This window comes from Alligator mississippiensis, chromosome 1, assembly GCF_030867095.1.
Source record: "Alligator mississippiensis isolate rAllMis1 chromosome 1, rAllMis1, whole genome shotgun sequence".
Classification (NCBI taxonomy): Eukaryota; Metazoa; Chordata; order Crocodylia; family Alligatoridae; genus Alligator; species Alligator mississippiensis.
The window spans coordinates 15,682,800-15,704,386 of record NC_081824.1 but is presented as its reverse complement, the minus strand read 5'-3'; the positions used below and the strand labels follow the sequence as shown (position 1 = coordinate 15,704,386).

General features: G+C 42.3%; 1 protein-coding gene across 11 annotated transcripts in view; it reads right to left on the bottom strand.

The window, feature by feature from the left end:
- The window catches only part of ITSN2 (intersectin 2), a 126,855-nt gene that overhangs the window by 29,843 nt on the left and 75,425 nt on the right, over positions 1-21,587 (bottom strand). For all 11 annotated transcript variants that reach the window (XM_059729082.1, XM_059729078.1, XM_019481213.2 and 8 more), the window contains 12 exons: positions 20,421-20,557; positions 18,608-19,056; positions 17,321-17,442; positions 10,897-11,072; positions 10,483-10,627; positions 9,532-9,737; positions 8,104-8,168; positions 6,827-6,993; positions 6,162-6,207; positions 5,894-6,015; positions 4,402-4,498; positions 3,480-3,671 (listed from right to left, as the gene is read on the bottom strand). In XM_059729082.1, the coding sequence (XP_059585065.1) occupies positions 3,480-3,671; positions 4,402-4,498; positions 5,894-6,015; positions 6,162-6,207; positions 6,827-6,993; positions 8,104-8,168; positions 9,532-9,737; positions 10,483-10,627; positions 10,897-11,072; positions 17,321-17,442; positions 18,608-19,056; positions 20,421-20,557 (1,924 nt within the window). The remainder of the gene's footprint in view (positions 1-3,479; positions 3,672-4,401; positions 4,499-5,893; positions 6,016-6,161; positions 6,208-6,826; positions 6,994-8,103; positions 8,169-9,531; positions 9,738-10,482; positions 10,628-10,896; positions 11,073-17,320; positions 17,443-18,607; positions 19,057-20,420; positions 20,558-21,587) is intronic.

Here is a 21,587-nt window from a genome sequence, read left to right as displayed (position 1 = left end):
CTCTTGCCTGGATAAGCTGCCTCTCCACTGGGGCAGAGCAGGGGTGGGACCGGGCTGCTGCTACATGACAGCTCACTACACTGGAAAATCATTTTAAGTGTAGGTAAGTGCCAAGGAGGATTCTGGGAACCGGTGGTGGCCTGCAGACTAGAGTTTCAGAATGAGGGAGATCCTGTGGGATTGCCATATGCTGTTGTAAAATGGCATTTGAGCCTGTGTTATTCCTGCCTATGTCAAGAATGAGCCCATTTCATTGGCTGTACTAGACACCAGAGAAAGCTGGCACTCTTAAAAAGGAAACTTGCAGAGAATAGGGCTGAAGCTAGCAATTCAATTTTTAAACATATACTTAAAAACCCCTATTCCTCTCTTGTCTCTAAACAGGTCCCTAGAGTATTGCACTAAGCAAATGCTTTGGGAAGACGGATGTAAAATTTAATCACTCATTTGTATACCTTGGGATAGCTCTTTTATTTATAACTCAACTGAAAAAAAAAATAGAACTGAATTTTCAAGCCAAGGTTTTTGCCACTGAATGTGCGTGCCCCTAAGTTAATAGATAAATATTAGAGGCATGCAGACAGACTGGATGGGTGGACACACAGGAAGTTAAATGCTTAGCTGCCTGCATGATTGTGCAGTCATATGAGAAAGTATTATGCTTCAATTAGATACATGATCAGAGGTGAAAGTGTGAGCCCTTCATAGGCAATCACTCAAGGTATTAAAAATAAACAGCACACTCAAGGCTGCAGATTAGGGGGATTTTTACCTCCCCCCTGTCTCCTACTGCTCAGTGTTACTTTCCCCTTGCACTGCACGCTCCTTCCTTTCCAGACACTAGCACACTGCCATGCTTGTAGGACTACAGCTCTGCCTGGGAATTCAGCACCATCTGGCAGGGAAAGAACTTTACACGCAGAAGGCAGCTTATTGAAGCTACAGTATTTTAGCTATGGAGTACTCAGGAGAGCTGCACAGTCATTTCCAAATCATCCCTGACAAATCAATCATGGTGGCAGCATATTTATTCATATTAAAGTAATTCTCATTAGTTTAAACACCACGAAAGATTTTGGCTGTACTTTTTCAATATGTATTTCACTTAACTATCAGATGAAGTTTCTGGATCTCAAAGTATTAAGAGGACTGATTTTAAAATAGAGCCAACTGCAAGCAAGCACCAGCAAATATGAACACACCCAGGTTTCCTGCCCTGTGCCAGCTGAGCTTGCCTCATCCAACCCCTTCCAAAAACAAATTCTCTCTGCATGACCTAGCTATTGTTTCAGTGGGGCATACTATTATTCAGCATCCCAATTTGAAAGGAAGATTGATTATGGGCATGCCAGTGAACAAAAAGCAGCTCAAACATCACATAAAATGCTTAATTATGACCTCATTATAGCAGTACTTTTGCTGAAAATGGATCACACGTGTAAAGAACTTGTACTTACTTGTCACATTTTATCTAAATGAATCCAAAAGGGCCCCACACACACACACACACACACACACACACACACACACACACACACACCCCCTTGTTAAATCATTGTAGTGCAGACTCCTCTGGAATGAAATACAGCGATTGCTGACTAGTATTTAAAAACTAAAAATATACTTTGGAAAACAAAGCGCAATTTTTATCTACTGAAAGTATTGTAGAATTTAGATAAGAGGAACTTATCTAACCTCTAACCTATCCAGCCAAGCTGGACTACCCACTTTATCAACTCTGAAAATCCCTAGAGGCCTATACTCATAACATAGTCTATCCCACAGCTCACTCTAAATTGTTATTTTTTCAACAGTTGGGATCCTGCCTGAATTCTGTGCTCCAACGTACCCATATCTATTTAAATATATTTAGGTCTGTCTGCATTTAAGCTGTAGCCATGTCAATTAAGTATGTAGGGAAAAAAAATCCTGCCCCTAATACAGTTGTGCTGCAAAAGCTGCAGTACAGACCAGTGATTCTCAACCATGGTACCACGAAATCCTTTTAAGGGTGCCACAGGGGGCTGCTTACTATTAGCACTGGTAAGTGAGTAAATGCTTATAACATGATTCACAAGATAAACACACAAATTTCAAATAGGGATCCAGTGTTACAAACATTCTCAGCTGTTGTGGTCTTTCTGAGTTCTTTGCAACAGAAGACTTGACGCTATATTAGTTAGCCGAAGTCGAGAAATGAATAAAAGCTAAGAGCTGGCATTTTCTGAGGAGTGCCCTGAGTCTAATGAGCACAGTCCTGAATCTAAAAATGTTGAGAATCACTGGTACAAAAAGAGCAGTAGTAGGAAAGCTATCCTTTTGTTGGGGTAACTTGTCCTGTTAGGGAATTAAGACATCAGGAAAAGAACTCTTCACAGGGGGAGGAGAAGACAAAACTCATCTAATAGTAAAATTCTGCGGCCAAACCTTTTCAAGTGCTAGCAAGTCCTTATACTATGCGCAATTAGACTCTAGGCCCCGTCTGAATTTGGGTGCTCTCTGTGCTGGAACAACCATAAATATTAGTATATGTAATGGGAAATAGTTTGCTATTTTGTAATAAAAGCTGCTGCCCAATCAAGAGAAGATTGACATTCACTGAAGGGACAAGGCATGTTAAGTGAAAAGAGGAACCAAATCCATCAAATTTATCTACAAAGATTGGTCTGTGGGATGATTTCACAGTTCTTTAGGTCACTCCACCCACAAGATGCAAAGCTGAGGGAAGTAAAACTGTGATGCCCCAGCACTGCAAAAGGGCTAAAAACAAAACATTGACAGTATTTGTGTGTTAGGAAGACAGTATAACTGGCAACCTTCATTCACTGCAAAGCCTGTTTCAGAATTCAGTCCCTTGCCACACTTGATACTTAGCATATGCCAAAGGGGCTGAGGTGATATACTGAGGACCGGGATTGCTGGCTGAACTGCGGAACTTTTTCTCTCCTTTCTGTGTTTTTTTGAAACTGCTGCCCTTTCATTTATGGTTTAAGCTGGTACTTGCTTTTAATTGTAAATATAAAAGGTAATTAAAAGGTGCCTAAACAAGCTCAGGATAGCGGGGGTTTTTTGCCCCCTCCTATATTTTGCAAAATTTTAAAGAAAGAAAAAAAATCAGACAGTAGAACCGAGCACATTTGTATCGAGTGTGAGGATCCTTTGTACGTTATCAAATGGGGTGAATACTTTTCAAAGGAAAAGGAATGTATCATAGGTATGATGTTTACTATTCAGGGACCTCAGAGGAGCACTTTCTGCTAGTGTGCTGCTAGCAGAGGCAATATTTATACTTATATTACATTTATAGAAGTGGCGATTTATTTTTAATTTAGTTAATTGGAGATGTAAAGTTTCAATGAGCTGTTATGCCTGCGGGACACCCTGGGTATCTTAGTTCTAAACACAGAAGCGCCAGTGCATAATTTCATGCTGAATCTTTGAAACACAATGACAAAATGCTTTTAAAAAAATTCTCTTACACTGCTGACTCGGGTCCGAGTCCGTGGTCATCTTCACGTAGTTGGAAGGAAAGAGACCTGTCATGCCATTGAGTTCCCCTTGCCACCAATCAGCATCATCTTTGCTCAGTACATTAATAAACTGCCCCTTGGAGAAACTGAGCTCATCTTCATTATTTGCCAAGTAATCGTACATTGCTATTACTTGACACACTAGAAGGAAAAACAATATTCATAAATTGGGTTAAGCAGAACTTCTTGCAGAAGCTAAGTAACTAACTGCTGAAGCTTTGTAAAGCCTATTGAAAATACCAGTGGGATAAAAATCAGCTGCTTTCTGTGATATGCTCTCATCAGGCTGGATAACCAATCAGAAATCCATTCAAGAGTTAACACTGCATGCTTTGATCCTTAGAAAAAAATAGGACACACGGTCCCAAAAGTATAGTAAGGTTCCCCACTGCTCTGGGGAAGCAGGGTGCTCATGCTCTAGACACGATCAAGAACCTGCAAGCTTGCACTCTACTTTTGCTCGTTGGAGAAGAGCATGCAGCTCCAACTCCAACAGGTGAATATTGCAGAGTTTGGGATATAACCTTTCGTTTGGGAAACAGGTTTGTTGCAATGCACCAAGACAGCAGACAGCACATTCCAGGACAGGAGCCACTGAATACAGCAGCTGCTTTATAAATGTTAAGTTCCTCAGGACATGGATCATATCTTCTAATGTGTCTGCTCCTAGTCTGGCTCCTAGATTTTACTACAGTAGGGTCAAAGATCCTCATTGGGATCGCTGGGTGTTACTAAATCACCACCACGACTACCAGAATAATAAACAGAAATTAATCAGTTTATTCCACAATAGCTATAACACAGACTGCTATCTGGGGTGAAAGGGTTGAATCAGCAGTGCAAAATGACATGAACAAGATTATTTTTCTACCTGAGGCAGCAGCAGGAGTGGTTTTCTCACTGCTTGGACCCAATAATTTCACATGGCTGGCAGGAAACCACCCCTTCTGTCGCTTTTTTCCTCTTGCCTGTAAAATGTATTTCAAGCAGTTGAGAAAGAAACAAACAAATGACTGGAGGATGGTAATAAATGCCCCACCCAGACAGTTAAGCTAACTAAAAACTACAAAATTACCCACCAAATTAAATACAAGATGGAATCTGGTTGTAGGTACTAAAATTCAGGTAGCGAATTCACATAAAGCTGCACCTTATTTTTTAGCTGAGTACTAACAGCTCTAAAAAGAGACTTGTGATTTAGATTTAACTTCAAGCAGCTTAGAGGGCCTAATTTTTTCCCCTTTGATTATGACCTTCTTCAAATCACAGCCTCACTCAAGAGGCCCAGCTCAGTCTCTATAACTCAAAATCTCACCGGGAAGCAGAGGAGGGTGCTATAAAGTAGTGGGGACCAACCTTTTTGGAAAGCGTGCCACAAGTTAAGCCACACACCCTTCCCGAGTACCACAGATTCCCTTCCCCTGCCATCTCTACCACATTGCTTCCTGTTTCCTGCCTTGTGCTCCCTGCCCGATCTGCTGCTTTGCTCTGCCACTGTGCTTCCTCTCCCTCCCTAATTTGCCATGTGCCACCCATAGAGGCCGGCCGTACCACTCATGCAGGTTGGCCACCTCTGCTGTAAAACATCTCAACCGGAACTAGCCCCAAGGTGGGGAAAAATACTAAGGAGAAAACAAGCAGCATCCCCACCCTCTCCCCTTCTGCAAGTGCAGGCTGGACATCTGGAGAATAACTGGCTGTGGGAAGATCTTAGTGACTCCCAGTCGGGGATCTCACTCAGCTACGGTGAACAGATCCCATTTTGTGATGGTGGAGTGATGGGCAGTCAGGAGGAATAAAGATCCCATGCTACTTTTCAAAAGAGGTTGGGTGGGATAGTATTTGCCCCAGTGTCCTGATCACATTTTGGCTAAATTTCTCTATGGCTTCAGTGAGGCCTGATAGCAGCTTTTCAATTTTTCTACTACATAGCCATGTAAAGCAGTGAATGAATGGGTGTAGGAACAAACTTCCTTCTGCATACAGTTTATCAGTTCAGAAAAGTACTTTCTGATCTTTCAAGATGAAAGCCATTAACTACAAGACATTGCTATGTATACACTACATAAGTTTCTCTCCTACTCCTTCAAAGAAATGGAGTATTACTGTTATTTTTAAAAATCAGTTAAGTAATTCTGGCTCTAATTATGACTTATTCACTGCCAATGCTGAACACTTCCACACACTAGATTTCAGTGACAGGAAGAAGAGGTTACATTTAAACTTATTTTCCAGCAGAAAAATAGGCTCTTGGTCAGATTTCTGAACATTGCACTCAGCACTGTTTTTAAATTAAATCACAGAGATAGCCTTATTATTAATCATTATGTTAAGGTTATTTCCCCCCCCACACCTTTAATTACCTGCAGCTCTCCTTGCCACCATCCACTAGCATTTTTCTTCAAAATAAGTATCAGCTGTCCTGGAGCCAGACTAAGCTGTTCTGTCCCAGACGCAGTGTAGGCTGTAGTAACCTGAGCAATCTCTGAAGACAGAAAAATACTAGTGTACAAATAACAAATGCAATAAAAGTAAGGGCAAGACCCACAAAGATAACCAGGCACCTGCATTCCTGCTGAAATACCTTTGCGGGTCCTGGCCCTAAAAGTTTGGAGGTTATAATGTACTTACCAGGTTTCCTGTTTACGGTCCCAGTTTTTCCAGCAGCACCAGAACCCTATAATAAAAAGTGCAGCCAGCTTTTAAAATGCAGTATTAAACGTAAAACTTATTGCCAATTTTCCCTTGTTTCTTTTAAAAGGGGTTCTACCTTGCTACAAATACTCTTTATTGCTTAGGATAACGATTTTCCCTTATTACAAAGCACAATGGTTTGAAAATGGTTAGACAGTTTTCAAAACTAAGTATTTACACAGATAAGAACTGTAACTTTCGTAAATCAAATCACAAGGCCAACATTTGAATATTTGGACGTAATACCTAGATAAAATACACAAAGAGTTTTTAGTTTATATCATATTTACTTGCACACCATATGCACTCTTTAAACTTGCACACCATATGCACTTCTCCTGCAAACCAGTCTGAGTGTCTTAGTGGGGAAGCAGGCTTTTCTTTACTGGAATAGAAGCATGGAGGAACAGAAGCAAGGAGACACTGTGCTCTGGTGGTATGGGGGGCCAGATTTGGCAGAACTGTGGCTGGGACCCAGAACTTTATTCTGGCTGCTCTGTGGCCTTCAGAAGCAACTTCCATTCCCTAAAGAACTCATCATTCCCATCACTAGAACACAAAAACAGATCACATGGCAGTACAAAAACAAAGCCAAAACTCACATCTTGATCCTTTGGTCTGACATAGTTTGAGGGAAAGATTCCAGTTCTGTCATCAATGCTTCCTGTCCACCATTCCCCATCTTTCTGCGTCACTAATATTTCATCACCTTCAGTGAAAGTCAAATCACCAAGTTCGGAGCTTGAATAAGAATACAGTGCTACATACTCTGTGGGAACAATGTATATATAGCTTTAACTACTGGGAGAAATGCGTGTACTGTAGCAAATGAAAACAAACTGCAAATTATATTTTCTCTGTTTGATCTATTCATTTACTCAATAGTTTGGTGAATGTAACAAGAGGAATAATGGTCAGATAATTCTTTGCGGAAATCTCCCATAACAAGATTTCTCAAACATTTTCATAGTATGGAACATATTGCACCTGGGAGTTTTGTGAGTCATTCTTTCTGCTTGACCTATAATCACAGGAATCCTCTCCACTTCCATATAAAATTACATAGACACCTTTCTTATTTGCATGCACAAAACATACTTGAGTCAAATACAGCAATCACAAGAACTCTTCACATGGAAGAGTAATGCATTTTTGCTTGCTCTCTGTGATTTAACAGGTGGAAAGGAAGAAGGATAGTATTATACAAATAGTAAAACCTCTGTGAATCATCCACAGTTCACAAAGCAGTGGTTTGAGAAATGCGTTCTTGTATGTTAGAGATTTTAGGTTGGCTCAATTTTTTATAAAAATAAGAGTGGAACAGTTCATACACACACACACAAAATGGAACTTGCAAACATTTTATACATGGTCTGAAAAGGTAAGTGAATGAACAGTCATATACCAGATTGAAAGGTTGGAAGATTATTTTTCATTACAAACTTTTCCCCCTTCATTTGTACTTATGCTCCCTCTAAGTATACACACTTAAAAATGGCTTCCAATACTCAAACTGAAAAAAGCACTGATAATATCTTTTCCATTTCGAGCAACAAGCACTGCAACAGGAAGAGAGAAATTAATGTATGGTTACTGAATCTATTTTTAGGTTTTCAGAGGTCTGCACTGGTCACTAATGAACATTTTGAGCAAGACAACCTTTTGCAAACAACTGAACCTAAAAATTGGTTACAGATTTTAAGTTTTTACTTCACACTTTCACTATAGCATCTATGTCTTTGTACTCACCACTCCATAGCAAACATTCACAGGTGTGAACAGAATTGTATGCACGTCCAAAGTCAATTTGCATGCTACTGCATGTTATTAAACAGAAATGAGTCTTATAACTTCAAGGCACTTTAAGGTGGATTCTTACCCTCTCCAGGTGTATAAGATGGCGTGCTATGTTTCTTTTTTACAGATGCATAAACTGCTTCTGGTCTGCAGGCAAAAAGCTCATAGTTACTTTAGCTGGTTGACTTAATTTAGTTACAAAGATTATATAAAAACTGTTAAGATTGTTTGCGAGAAGCATAACTGCAGCCAAGCACTACTTCATGCTCTGTTGACACATATTAGTAAAACTGTGGTCCTAAAAACATTTCAATTTTTCAAGTAGTCACTAACATTAATACAGCATCCCTTAACTTTTATAGGGCATACCTATAAAATGCCACAAATGCTGCTGTAACACTGATTACTAGCAAAAGCAAAACTGAAATTAAGGAAATGTAAGGTGGACCAAAGCAAATGTCCTCAAGAGCTAAAAATATAACTTCAATCAGGACAAACTTATAATTTAAGCTAAAGGCTCTGGAAAATGCAGTCACAAACTTTGGAATCCAAGAAATGCAGCGATGAAGCTAAAAGGAAAGATTTCATAAAACAACTTCCCACTTAACATTCCCTCCTTCTGTAGGATTTTACACCTTGTATCTGACAAGGACTGCTTCACAGGCGAAGCTGCAGTCACCTCTAAAATGGAATGAGGTAATGTTCCATATCAGCCACACTGCACTGATTTTCAGTAATTCCCTGAACTGTTAGCTAGAATATTAACCTTAACATCAACGCTTCTGAAAACCAGGAAAAGAACTATTTCTGCAATACGTGTCACGAGGCTTCATAATAGTGAGTGGTTAAGAGTTCTCACTTTCATATACAGTATACCCTCATAAATCTGGCATGCGCAGGATCGAGCACCTGCCGGAAATGTGAGAATTCCATTTTTTGGAAACTAGAGAGAGACAGCCAGTTGTGGAGAACAGGGCGGACAGCAGCGGCTGGTCCCAGAACAGTGGCCACACATGGAGCAGGGTGGTGGATGGCAGCAGCCGGTGCCACATGCAGGCTTCCCCCTCTGTGTCCAGGGGTGTGGGGAGCAGTGGCGGCTGGTCCTGGAGCAGTGCCATGAGGTGGTGGATGGTGGTGGCAGTCGCTGTGTGCAAGCTTCCCCCTCCACATCTAGGGGAGCGGAAGGGGAAGCTTAAAAAGTGCTGGATTTTTGAGAATTCCGGATTTATGAGGTTATACTGTACCATCTAGGACCTAGTACCTCCACTAGTACCTTGTTGAAGCATTGGTCCAATACTGAAGCAAGACAAACCTGCTGAATTATCAAACACCATTTTCTCCAGGTTGCAAGAGTTCCTTCCCTTACTTGACTTGCAATTAAATTAAAGCCCAAGGTGGTATGGCACACGTCATGCTACTTATTCTCCTTAATTAAAAGCATTACTCTGGTTTTAGTGTGAGAGGCACACTGATAGCTGCTGAAGACAAAAAACTACTAAGTCTCACTTACTCCTCTCGTTTGCTTTCATTTCCAGGTAAGAGCTTGACATAGGATTTAGGAAACCAGCCCCTTCCTCCATGCACCTCTCCAAACCACCAGTTTTCTTGCTGTTCCAACACAGTGATGATATCATTTTTGGAAAAGTTCAAGTGGTTTTCTTTTTTTGCAGTCCAAGAGCAAAGTGCCTGTGCTTTTAAGTTCTCTACAGCTTGTCCCTATTAAAGTAAATATATGGATGTTACTCAATTCTAGGACTCAATTTAAGTAAACTTCAAAAACCACACTTCATCATCTAAGTGTGCTTTTTTCTAAAGGACAGCTGAATGACTTCCTGCCATGACAGCAGCATTATGCACTGCCACGTGCAAACCATGCACTCAGAAGTTATCTTTGGACACTGTCCCTAATGGCTAACAAAGCTGGAAATGTTTTAGTCATTTCTGATTCTAGGAAACGATGCTAGCAGCAAATTCAGTAAAGATATATAATGCCTCAGAGTGCATCTCTGGAATAAGCCCACATAAAGGCCATCTTCTGCATGGAGGTAAAACATATTTTTTGAAGGAAAAGGTGGCAAAAGTACATATAAACAGTTATCCCCAAATGGGGAAACCTGAAAGGTCACTTTGAGGCACAACATGACAACATAAAGGTCACACTTCTACATACTCTACATCTTCACTCTTTCCAAATACCACACTGATCCAATATAGTGTAAAGAAGAGAGAAAGAAAAAGTTTAAGGGCCAAATTCCTGTGTGACATAAATTAATACAGCTTCCCAGATTATAGTGGAGTTATGCATATTCCCACCACCTGAGGATTTGCCCTAGTGTCTTTTCTAGATTTTTTAAATAAGAGACTAGAAAAGGCATAAATCCTTTAAACAACAGTATATTAGCTTTATTCACACCAAATTAAACAACATCAAATTCTCCAACTCTACTCTCATACAATGTACCTGTCCATGAATGGGTGAAACAGATCCTGGGGATACAGTACGAGTAAAAGCGGATTTCTTCTGCCAGGTTGTGTTAACATTTAGGCTTGAAAAAGATACGTTTTGGTAATCAGATTCCTCTGCTGATTTATTGGGTGAAAGTGGTCTGAAATTTTAGCACAGGCTTGTTTAGCAACAGATAATCCTTTTTAAAAAGTATATCAGCTAGAATTACTATTTCTTCTTACATATGCAAAATGGATATGGTATACAAAGCAACTCAGAATATCAAAAGGTGAACATGCATCTTTTAAGACCCCCCCCTACAGTTTCCATATTAAGTCTTCTGCATTTAATTTACGCAATGCTTTAATAAAGCATAATATATGAAATCCAAAATCCGAGATGACAATTTAACACATAGCCCAAACTTACTCTGCAGGAGCTGAGGTAGTAGATAAAGATACTGTAGGAGGAAGTAAGGCCTTCTTAGGAGATAAAGCTTTTTCCCCTTCTAGTATTTTTTCTACATAGTTGCAAGGAAACCAGCCAAAACGTCCTTGAATGCTCCCATAAAGCCAACCAGGCTCTCCTGTGGTTTTTTCATCAACCTGGGGAGATGGGCAGAAGAGAAAAACAAGCCAAAAGTATAAAAAACAAAGGACATTCAGTGTGTTGGCACACTGCAGCTCTATGGATTTCACTGAAGGAGATATGCCTGGACAAGTACCAGGCCACATCATCTTCATTTTATTCAGAATTCAGCCTGCCTTTATAATAACTAAGAAGCAACACTGCCTAGTAAGAATGGCATCCCAAGCTGTGTAACAAGGCTACTGTTCTTATCAACTGCTTGTTCCCTCTTACAATGCAACCTTAGGGACATAATTTATACTAGTTCTATTTAAAAGACTGAAGAGAGGATGTGACATGCAGTTACAGTTAACTGAGTCCATTGGAAAATTATTGTGATTACTGTGACGATTATATGTATTACTGCATCACTTAGAAACTCCAGCTCCCCCATCCTATGAACCATATAAATGCAGAAATTATGGACAAAGGAACAAGATACAATGAGTTGAAAGTGAGTGGGGAACTTACTTCACGTCACCTGCTCCATATTAACTGTTCATATACTCACTCTTACCTCAAGGTACAGGAAAAATTAAACCAGGGCATCAGTCATCAGTGACATGGGACTAAGCAACCACAGTTTAGTTTCAGTTAACAATGAACAGCTGACATGTTAGGTTCCTGGCCAGACTGAACAGACTGAAATTGGGTTTTCCATGCCAGTAAGCAAGAGAAAGGGGCTTAATTCACTATTTGTCTAATGTAAGTCTCCTCTGTCTAAGATATCTAAGCAAGTATGTCTATTTACCAATCATTATTAGATACCAGTAGCTGCGAATTTCTTTACAGTAAATACAGAATTTGTTTACAGGAAATAAAAGTATCAGAAATGGTTCAATAAATAAGAGTACCATATTTCTAAAGGGTGGTGTCTGCAGCAAAAGTACATTCAAGTAATTATATCTTGAGAGGAAGCTGGAGATAACAACAGGCACTATTCTTTCTTTCTCCTTTCATGCTCCACTGACATGAAAATGCAAATAGATAATTAACACCATAAAATGAAAGACAAATATTAAGAGGTCTTAAGAGTACTGCCTTCGTCATTATCTGATATTTGCAGCATCTCCAGTCTAGTTAATGAATAAGCTTTAAAGGGAAAGTAAAGTGTCTGATTATTTTTAAAATATACCACAATATTGATATTTTCCCATATATTGTACTAACAATAAGTTACCTGAATATGCAGACTCTCAACATTTTTATTTACACCATGGATATAGGTTTGTGAAAGGGATTATACAACATGATTGCCTACAGTAGCAAGGGACTGGACTTAGTGATCCAGGAAGTCCCTTTGAGTCCTATGTTCCTATCCGTCACGTGCTGTTGGGAGGGTTAGGGGAGGGGATTCAGGACAGCAATACAGTTTATACAACTGTATACACAAAGATGATCTTCACAGAAGAGACTCAAGCTAAACTGCCCTGGAAGACTGCCTGGAGATGAGTTTACACAGACCAGCCAATTAAGAAAAGCAAAACCTTCTTCAGGTATATAGAGAGCAAAAAGAAGGTGCAGGGTAACACAGGACCCCTACAGGACAGGCTACAGCAATTGGTGAGAGATAGGAGACAAGGCACAACTCTTCAGTGAGTTTTTTGCCTTTGTATTCCTGAACACAGATCAAGACAAATCTCCCAGTTGCATTATAGATACACACAGGAGGGATACCAGCCCACCAATGGTCAACGTCGACCTAGTAAAGGGACACTTGGAGGGACTGGATGTGTTTAAGTCAGCACGCCCGGATGATCTTCATCCAAGGGTGCTGAAGGAATTGGCCAGTGTCATAGCAGAGCTACTGGCATGGCTGTTTGAGCACTCATGGTACTCAGGTCAGGTCCCAGAGGACTGGAAAAGGGCCAGTGTGGTCCCTATTTTCAAGAAGGGGAGGAAGGATCCGGGTAATTATAGGGCAGTTAGTCTCATCTCTATCCTTGGGGAAACCTTTGAAAAAATTATCAAGGATCACATTTGTGGGAGACCAGCAGGAAAAATAATGCTTAAGGGCAACCAGCACAGGTTCATAGTAGGTAGATCCTACCTACCCAACTAACCTTATTTCTTTTTATGACCAGGTCACAAAATCCTTAGATGCAGGAGTCAAGGTAGATGTCATTTACTTAGATTTTAAGAAGGCCTTTGATACAGTATCTCATCCTATTCTCACAGAGAAAGTGAGCAGCTGTGACATCGATGATTACACGGTCAGCTGGGTGGCAAATTAGCTTAAGGGTCACACCCAGGGAGTGGTGGCGGATGGGTCGTACTGACTTAGAAAGATGTGGGCGGTGGGGTCCCCCAAGGCTTGGTCCTTGAACCTGTGCTATTCAATGTCTTTATCAGGGACTTGGATGAGGGTGTGGAGAGCACTCTGTCCAAATGCAGATGACACAAAATTATGGGGTAAACTCACTAATAGGAAGGGATCGAATCAGCTACCATGGAGCTGAGGATGGGATCCCAAGTAAAGGATAACAAGAAATTGTTTTTTAGACATATACGGAGTAAAAGGAAGGCCCAGGGAGGAATAGGACCCATACTAAATGGGCAGAAGCAACTGGTGACAGACAGGGGGGGACAAGGCTGAACTCCTCAACGAGTTCTTTGCCTCAGTGTTCCTAAGAGACAGGCAAGACAAGTCTCTCACTGGGGTTGTAGAGGCAGCAGCAAGGCGCCAGACTACCATGCATAGACCCTGAGATGGTGCAGAGTCACTTGGAAGAACTGGATGCCTTTAATGAACATGTGCCTGCAATGCGATGCTGCGGCTAGTAACGCGACCAAAATGCTGGCTTGCATCCATAGATGCTTCTCAAGCAAATCCCAGGACGTCATTCTCCCCCTGTACTCGGCCTTAGTGAGGCCGCAGCTGGAGTACTATGTCCAGTTTTGGGCTCCACAATTCAAAAAGGATGTGGACAAGCTTGAGAGAGTCCAGAGAAGAGCCACGCGCATGATCAGAGGTCAGGGAAACAGCCCCTACGATGACAGGCTGAGAGCCCTGGGGCTCTTTAGCCTGGAAAAGCACAGGCTGAGGGGTGATCTGATGGCCACCTACAAGTTTATCAGGGGTGACCATCAGTATCTGGGGGAATCTTTGTTCACCAGAGCGCCCCAAGGGATGAAGAGGTCGAATGGCCACAAACTACTTCAAGATCGTTTCAGGCTGGACATAAGGAAGAATTTCTTTACTGTCCGAGCCCCCAAGGTCTGGAACAGCCTGCCACCGGAGGTGGTTCAAGCACCTTCATTGAACACCTTCAAGATGAAACTGGATGCTTATCTTGCTGGGATCCTATGACCCCACCTGACTTCCTGCCCTTTGGGCAGGGGGCTGGACTCGATGATCTTCCGAGGTCCCTTCCAGCCCTAATGTCTATGAAATCTATGAAAGTCGGCAGGCCCAGATGAGCTCCATCCGAGGGTGCTGAAGGCACTGGCCAACTTCACTGCAGAGCCAGTGGAAAGAATATTTGAATGCTCGTGGCGCACGGGCCAAGTCCCGGAGGACTGGAAAAGGGCCAGTGTGGTCCCTGTTTTCAAGAAGGGGAGGAAGGAGGACCCGGGCAACTATAGGCCAGTCAGTCTCACCTCCATCCTTGGCAAAGTCTTTGAAAAAAGTATCAAGGCTCACATTTGCGAGAGCCCGGCAGGACAAATTATGCTGAGGGGAAACCAGCATGGGTTTGTAGCAGGCAGATTGTGCCTGACTAATCTAGTGTCTTTTTATGACCAGGTTACGAAACGCCTGGACACAGGAGGAGGGGTGGATGTCGTATACTTAGACTTCAGGAAGGCCTTCGATACGGTATCCCACCCCATACTGGTGAACAAGTTAAGAGGCTGTGACTTGGATGACTACATAGTCCGGTGGGTGGCGAATTGGCTGGAGGGTCGTACCCAGAGAGTCGTGGTGGATGGGTCGGTTTCGACCTGGAAGGGTGTGGGCAGTGGGGTCCCGCAGGGCTCGGTCCTTGGACCGATACTCTTTAATGTCTTCATCAGCGACTTGGACGAGGGAGTGAAGTGTACTCTGTCCAAGTCTGCGGATGACACAAAGCTATGGGGAGAAGTGGACACGCCGGAGGGCAGGGAACAGCTGCAAGCAGACCTGGACAGGTTGGACAAGTGGGCAGAAAAAAACAGAATGCAATTCAACAAGGAGAAATGCAAAGTGCTGCACCTAGGGAGGAAAAGTGTCCAGCACATCTACTGCCTAGCAAATGACCTGCTTGGTGGCACAGAAGTGGAAAGGGATCTTGGAGTCCTAGTGGACTCCAAGATGAACATGAGTCAGCAGTGTGACGAAGCCATCAGAAAAGCTAATGACACTTTATCGTGCATCAGCAGATGCATGACAAATAGATCCAAAGAGATGATACTTCCCCTCTATCGGGCGCTGGTCAGACCGCAGTTGGAGTACTGCGTGCAATTCTGGGCACCGCACTTCAAGAGGGATGTGGATAACCTGGAGAGGGTCCAGAGAAGGGCCACTCATATGGTTAAGGCCCTGCAGACCAAGCCCTATGAGGAGAGACTAGAGAACCTGGACCTTTTTAGCCTCCGCAAGAGAAGGTTGAGAGGCGACCTTGTGGCTGCCTATAAGTTCATCATGGGGGCACAGAAGGGAATTGGTGAGGTTTTATTCACCAAGGCGCCCCCGGGGGTTACAAGAAACAATGGCCACAAGCTAGCAGAGAGCAGATTTAGACTGGACATTAGGAAGAACTTCTTCACAGTTCGAGTGGCCAAGGTCTGGAACGGGCTCCCAAGGGAGGTGGTGCTCTCCCCTACCCCGAGGGTCTTCAAGAGGTTAGATAGGCATCTAGCTGGGGTCATCTAGACCCAGCACTCTCTCCTGCCTATGCAGGGGGTCGGACTCGATGATCTATTGAGGTCCCTTCTGACCCTTACATCTATGAATCTATGAATCCAGGCAGACCTGGACAGGTTGGAAAAGTGGGCAGAAAAGACTAGGATGCAGTTCAACAAAGACAAATACAAAGTGCTGCATCTAGGGGGAAGGAATCACCAACACACATATAGGCTAGGGGACGACCTTCTCAGTAGCACAGTGGCAGAAAGGGATCATGAGCCATCAATGTGATGAAGTAATCAGTAAAGCTAACCGCACTCTATCGTGTATTAGCACGTGCATCACGAACAGGTCCAGGGAGGTGATACTTCCCCCTCTATGCGGCATTGGTCCGGCTGCAGTTGGAGTACTGTGTCCACTTTTGGGTACTGCACTTCAAGAGGGATGTGGATAATGTTGAGAGGGTTCAGAGGAGGGATGGTTAGGGGCCTGCAGGTAAGGCCCTACAAAGAGAGACTGAGGGACCTGGCTCTCTTCAGCCTCCGCAAGGGAAGGCTGAGAGGGGATGTTGTGACTGTTTACAAATTCATCAGGGGCTGGGGGGCAGCAGGGAATAGGAGATGCTCTGTTTACCAGGGCATGCCTTGGAATAACCAGGAACAATGGCAACACACTGACAAAGCAGATTTAGGTTGGACATCGCGAAGAACTTCTTTATGGTAAGGACTGCCAGGGTCTGCAACGGGCTTCCAAGGGAGGTGGTGCTCTCTCCTACCCTTGGGGTCTTTAAGAGGAGACTAGACAAGCACCTGGCTGGGGTCGTATGACCCCAGTGCTCTTTCCTGCCCATGGCAGGGGGTCAGACTTGATGATCTACTGAGGTCCCTTCTGACCCTAACAACTATGAAAACAAAACTTGAAACCAAGGACATAACAGAGAACATCACTGAGATATAATTTTATATTGTCCAGATTAAACAGGTCAGTTGGAGCCCAGCCAGAAAAATAATGCTGAAGGGCATTATGCTGAATGCTGAAGGGCAAATTGAAGCACAAAGAGTAAATTTGTTTTATTTACAACACTTTTTGCTAAATCTGGATTTCTAGCAAGCAGTTCCTTGCACAATTACATGCACATCTACAAAAATTTGCAACAGAGAAGACGAGAAAGCAGAGATTGTATTGTTCTTGAGCTATTCATTTTGTTAAGTTTAAAATAGCAATAATGATCCCCAACTCAACCTCTACCCCAAAGTAGACATGTATTAGTCCTGCTTTCCCCTCCTCCAGACAGCAATCAATGTAAACTTGAACAGGTCTAGAATAGGGCAGGAACATTTATTTTGATTAAGATGTAGTATATCCTAATTTTTTACGTCTTGTACGCACTGCAAGTCTTACCTGAATTACATCTCCTGAATTAAAGCTCATCTCATCGTGATTCCTTGCTTCAAATGGGTATAAAGCTCTGTAATTTACCAAGGCAACTGAATTCCTAGATTCTGAGGTACTAACAGCATTCCCTGAAAGGAGAAAAAAAGGCCAAACTATTACTGTCTTGGTACTGCAGTAATGCTTAGAAGCCTTTAACTTGGTCAGGTCTAGTTGTGTGAGATGATGTATACCGATATAAACAAGGGGACAGTCCTTGCCTCAGTAACGTTACAGACTAAATGTATGGTGAGAGATAAATGGATACAACAAATAGATGGAGGGAAGCACAGTGCCGCACAGACTATTATTATTAACATGACAGACAGAGGTAACAGTGGACAGAGTGCACCAGCTGCTGAGCCAAAGTGTGAAATCTGTTTGCCTTCCCACCTGTTCCTGTCAAATCATTTCTGCAAGGCCAATGTATTAAAATGGTTTTATTTATTTATAACATCTTTAAATTTTCTGAAAAGAAAAAGTTGTCCCAACACAGCACAGGCTGAGGATCTTGCCAAGGAGAGACAAACATTTGGAACAGCAAAATCCTGTATATTCTTATTTGTAATTCTAACTCTACTCGTGTTACTGATAACACAACCGCAATAATGTCCTTCAGCTCATGAGTGTCAAAAATTGTGAGTGGGGTTTGCACAAGCTTTCAGCTCTGTCCTAATTCTGCTCCTGTGAAATCAATAATAAAAGCCACTCCCGCTGGCTGTAATGGGGATAACATTAAACCAACATAAAGCATTTTTCAAATCCCCGTGTGTCAAGTGGATTTCTATCTTGATTTCCATATAACTGACATTGTTTCCGATACTTGTATTTTCTCTTTTAATATTAAGACTCAATATGGCTGCAGGTTGGGCCTGTTCTCTTTACTTGGAGCTTATTTGTTCATTTTCTACTAAAAATTGCTTTAAAATAAGTTCTGAACCTCTACAAAAATATCCTGCTTTCAAGTTGGAGCACAGGTCTCTCTCTCAGAAAAGCTGAAGTGTTACTGTTGTGAGAGGGCAGGATTTGTTGGCTGCAATTCTTGAAAGATTTGTAAACTGGGGGAGCCTCCCTGAAGTTAACAGAACTCTGCTGATTTACAGCAACTGAAGATAGGGACCAGGGTTTCTAACATTAATTTTTAAATGCTAAGTTTCCAATATTGGCATTCTGACAAAGTGCCTAAAATACAAAGTACAAATATCTATTAACCCCCCCCCCGGGACATTTTAACCAAAGCCAAGAGGTGAAGGTTACCTTCACTTTTCCCTGGTGGCTTAAGATTCCGGCCATCCGTTTGTTTCAATAAACCTGCCAATTTCTCATTTAAGTTTAATTTAGAAGCTTGTTTCTCTGACTCTTGCATATTGGTCGTGTCTTTTCTTTTCTTTACTTCTTCATGCTGTTTACGCCGCTCCTCAGCTTGTCTTGCAATCTGTTCTTGCTTTTTTCGGTCATCTTCTAGTTGTCTCTGCCTTCGTTGCTCTGTTTCTCTCAGAATTTCAGCTTGCTTTTTCCTCTCTTCCTCCTCATGTTTTTGCTGTTGGGACTCTTTCTCTCTCATCTGAGCAGCTGCCTCTTCTGCTTTTAGCCTTTCTTCTTGAATTTTTTCCTGTATTCGCTCTTCATGTAGTCGCTTTTTTTTGTCTTCCTCTTCCTTTCGGATATTTTCCTGCCATTGGTTCTCCTTCTCCCGTTTTGCTTTCCTTAAAGAAAAAAGGGATAATAAAACTGAAAGTAAGCAATACATTCTTCCTGAACAAGCTTGGTGACAGCCATGGCTCGAATTTAGACAAGACTGGGCCCTACATATATAGTATCCTCCTTCCTCTGGGAGTTCAGTGAAGTAGTGCTGGTTCACTAGCTACAAAAAAGAACCTATGCTCCAGGTCTTCAACCAAGCAGGAAAGCTGGTCCATGTTCAGTCTGTACCCTAAGAACTAGGGCTGTGCGAAATTTCGGCAGCTAGTTCATTTCGGAGGTGTTTCGGCCCATTTTGGCGCCCGAAACAGAATCTGAAATGAAAGAGAAGGCTCCGAAACATTTCCAAAATGAAACGAAGTCATGCAAAATATTTCAGAAATGTGTTGGATGTTTTGGAGGCACCCCCCCAGGAACAGTCCGGCACAGCCCCGCAGCCCTCCTTTTAAAGTGCGGGGAGGCAGGGGACGGGGCAGGGGATGGGGGCGGGCAGGGCAGCCATGGAAGCTTCTGCGGTTCTCCCCACTGGGTCAGAGGCAGGCACAGCCGGAGGAGCCACAGGAGAACCTGCAGCCATCCAGCTGTGCCTGCCTCTCCCTGACTGATCCAAATCTCCGAAACAAGGTTGAAACTCCAAAACAGAGTTGGCCGAATCGAAACAGAACAGTGATCCGAAACATCGAAACGGATCCCTGTCTGCCGAAACATCTGAATCCAAAACCAAAATGAAACAGCTGTTTCGCACAGCCCTACTAAGAACACAGAGAAGAGATCACTGACAGATATCACCTTTATTTCAACAACAAGGTTATCACTTGTGTCCAAAAGGCAATTCTAGAAGACAATGTCCCTGCACCTTCAGCACTTGAGATAGTGCTGAAATATCTGGTTGTTGTTATTCGTATGTCATAAAAAGAGTCATTGGAGAAGATCTCCATGCTATATCGAAGTGGCAAACGCACTACTCTGATTGATATTCTGTGGTGTCTTCAGCCAAGGGAAGAGCTTCAGAGGGGTCTTGTGGTAGAAAGACTGCTCACACTATTGGTTCTTGGATAATTACATATTGTGGAAGTTATCATATGGAAGATGATATCACTTGCATGCCTCTTACTGACCTCTTGGACAGGACTGGTAAAAGGTCATACAACAAAGCTGTTACCACATGCTTGATGATTATTCGTGACAGAACTCAGGAATCTAAATCTCAACAATTAAAATAATACTAGATAAAACTGCACTTGCTATAACCAGGTCATCACAGAGCTACTGATAACAAGTGACCAAAAATAAAAAAAATCTAACCTCATCAAAGCAATACTTCATTTTAAAAACCGTATGGCTGTCTTTTATTTCTGAGCCAAGTTACCTTGCAGCCTCATCCTCCAGTCGCTTTTTCTGTGCCAGCTCAGCTCTTTTTCTTTCTACCTCTCTTATTTTATCTTGTTTTATTTTGTGGAGCTGCTCAAGAGCTAACTGCTGTGTGTTGTAGCTTTCTCTTAGTTCCTACAGAGGAAACACAATGGAGTGCATCAAAAAAGACTGAAGTCAACTCATTTTTTTAGGTGACCAACCAGGCATTTAACATGCTTTTTGATCCAAGCTTTAATACAAATGGACAGGGCGTTCTAAAATAAATTATGGATGCTAGAACTCAGCAGAAATAGAGGGACAAACAGAGGAGAATATAAAAATAGCAGGCAGATCTGCAAACCCTCTTACTCAGTTTGTGTTGCTCTGGGTAGGTTGCCTCTTAGGGGAGAAGCAGTATAGCTGCATCTACACAGAACTACAGGATGGCCAATTAGCACCGCTGACTAACAGGGCCAAATACACCAAACCCATGCTAATTAGCCCCCCTGGAGCGCAGTCATGTCCTCTAGCCTGGAATTGAAGTCATAGAAAAGTAGAGCTGGAAGGGACCTCCAGAGGTCATCTAGTCCAACCCCTGGCTAAGGCAGAAGCGTCCTTATCTCACCATCCCATATAAACCTGACACAACATAGACCTAACACTGTAACCTGCCACAGGTAAAAGCAAGTGGACCACGGCAGCCAATGTTCTGCTTCTATAAAATTTTGTCAATATACACTCAAGAGGTCCTGGGAAGAGGGCCATGCCCCCTCTATAGAGGAAGGCAACCCCCCCTGCCCCACTCAAGTCCATACCAATCTGACCATGGTGTAAAATTCCTTCCTGACCCCAAATATGACTTAACATTGAAGGCAGCACATGTGAAGCTGCACAGTGTGTTTGAGAATACCACTGCCTGATACAGTGTTTATTGTGTAGACACAGTCTAAATTTCCTAAAGAAACATATCAGCAATAATATACCAGAATGTACTCTAAAAGATTAATAATGTATTTACAGATTGCTACTATTATTCTTTCTTAACAATCACAGTGAATCAACTACACATACTGCTAGGAAGGTAAAAGGTAGCATCTCATGTAAGATTACATATATACTGCATATACAATATTCAGGAATAGTCTATTCCCACTGCAATACTGATACACTTTTCCTAGAAAGC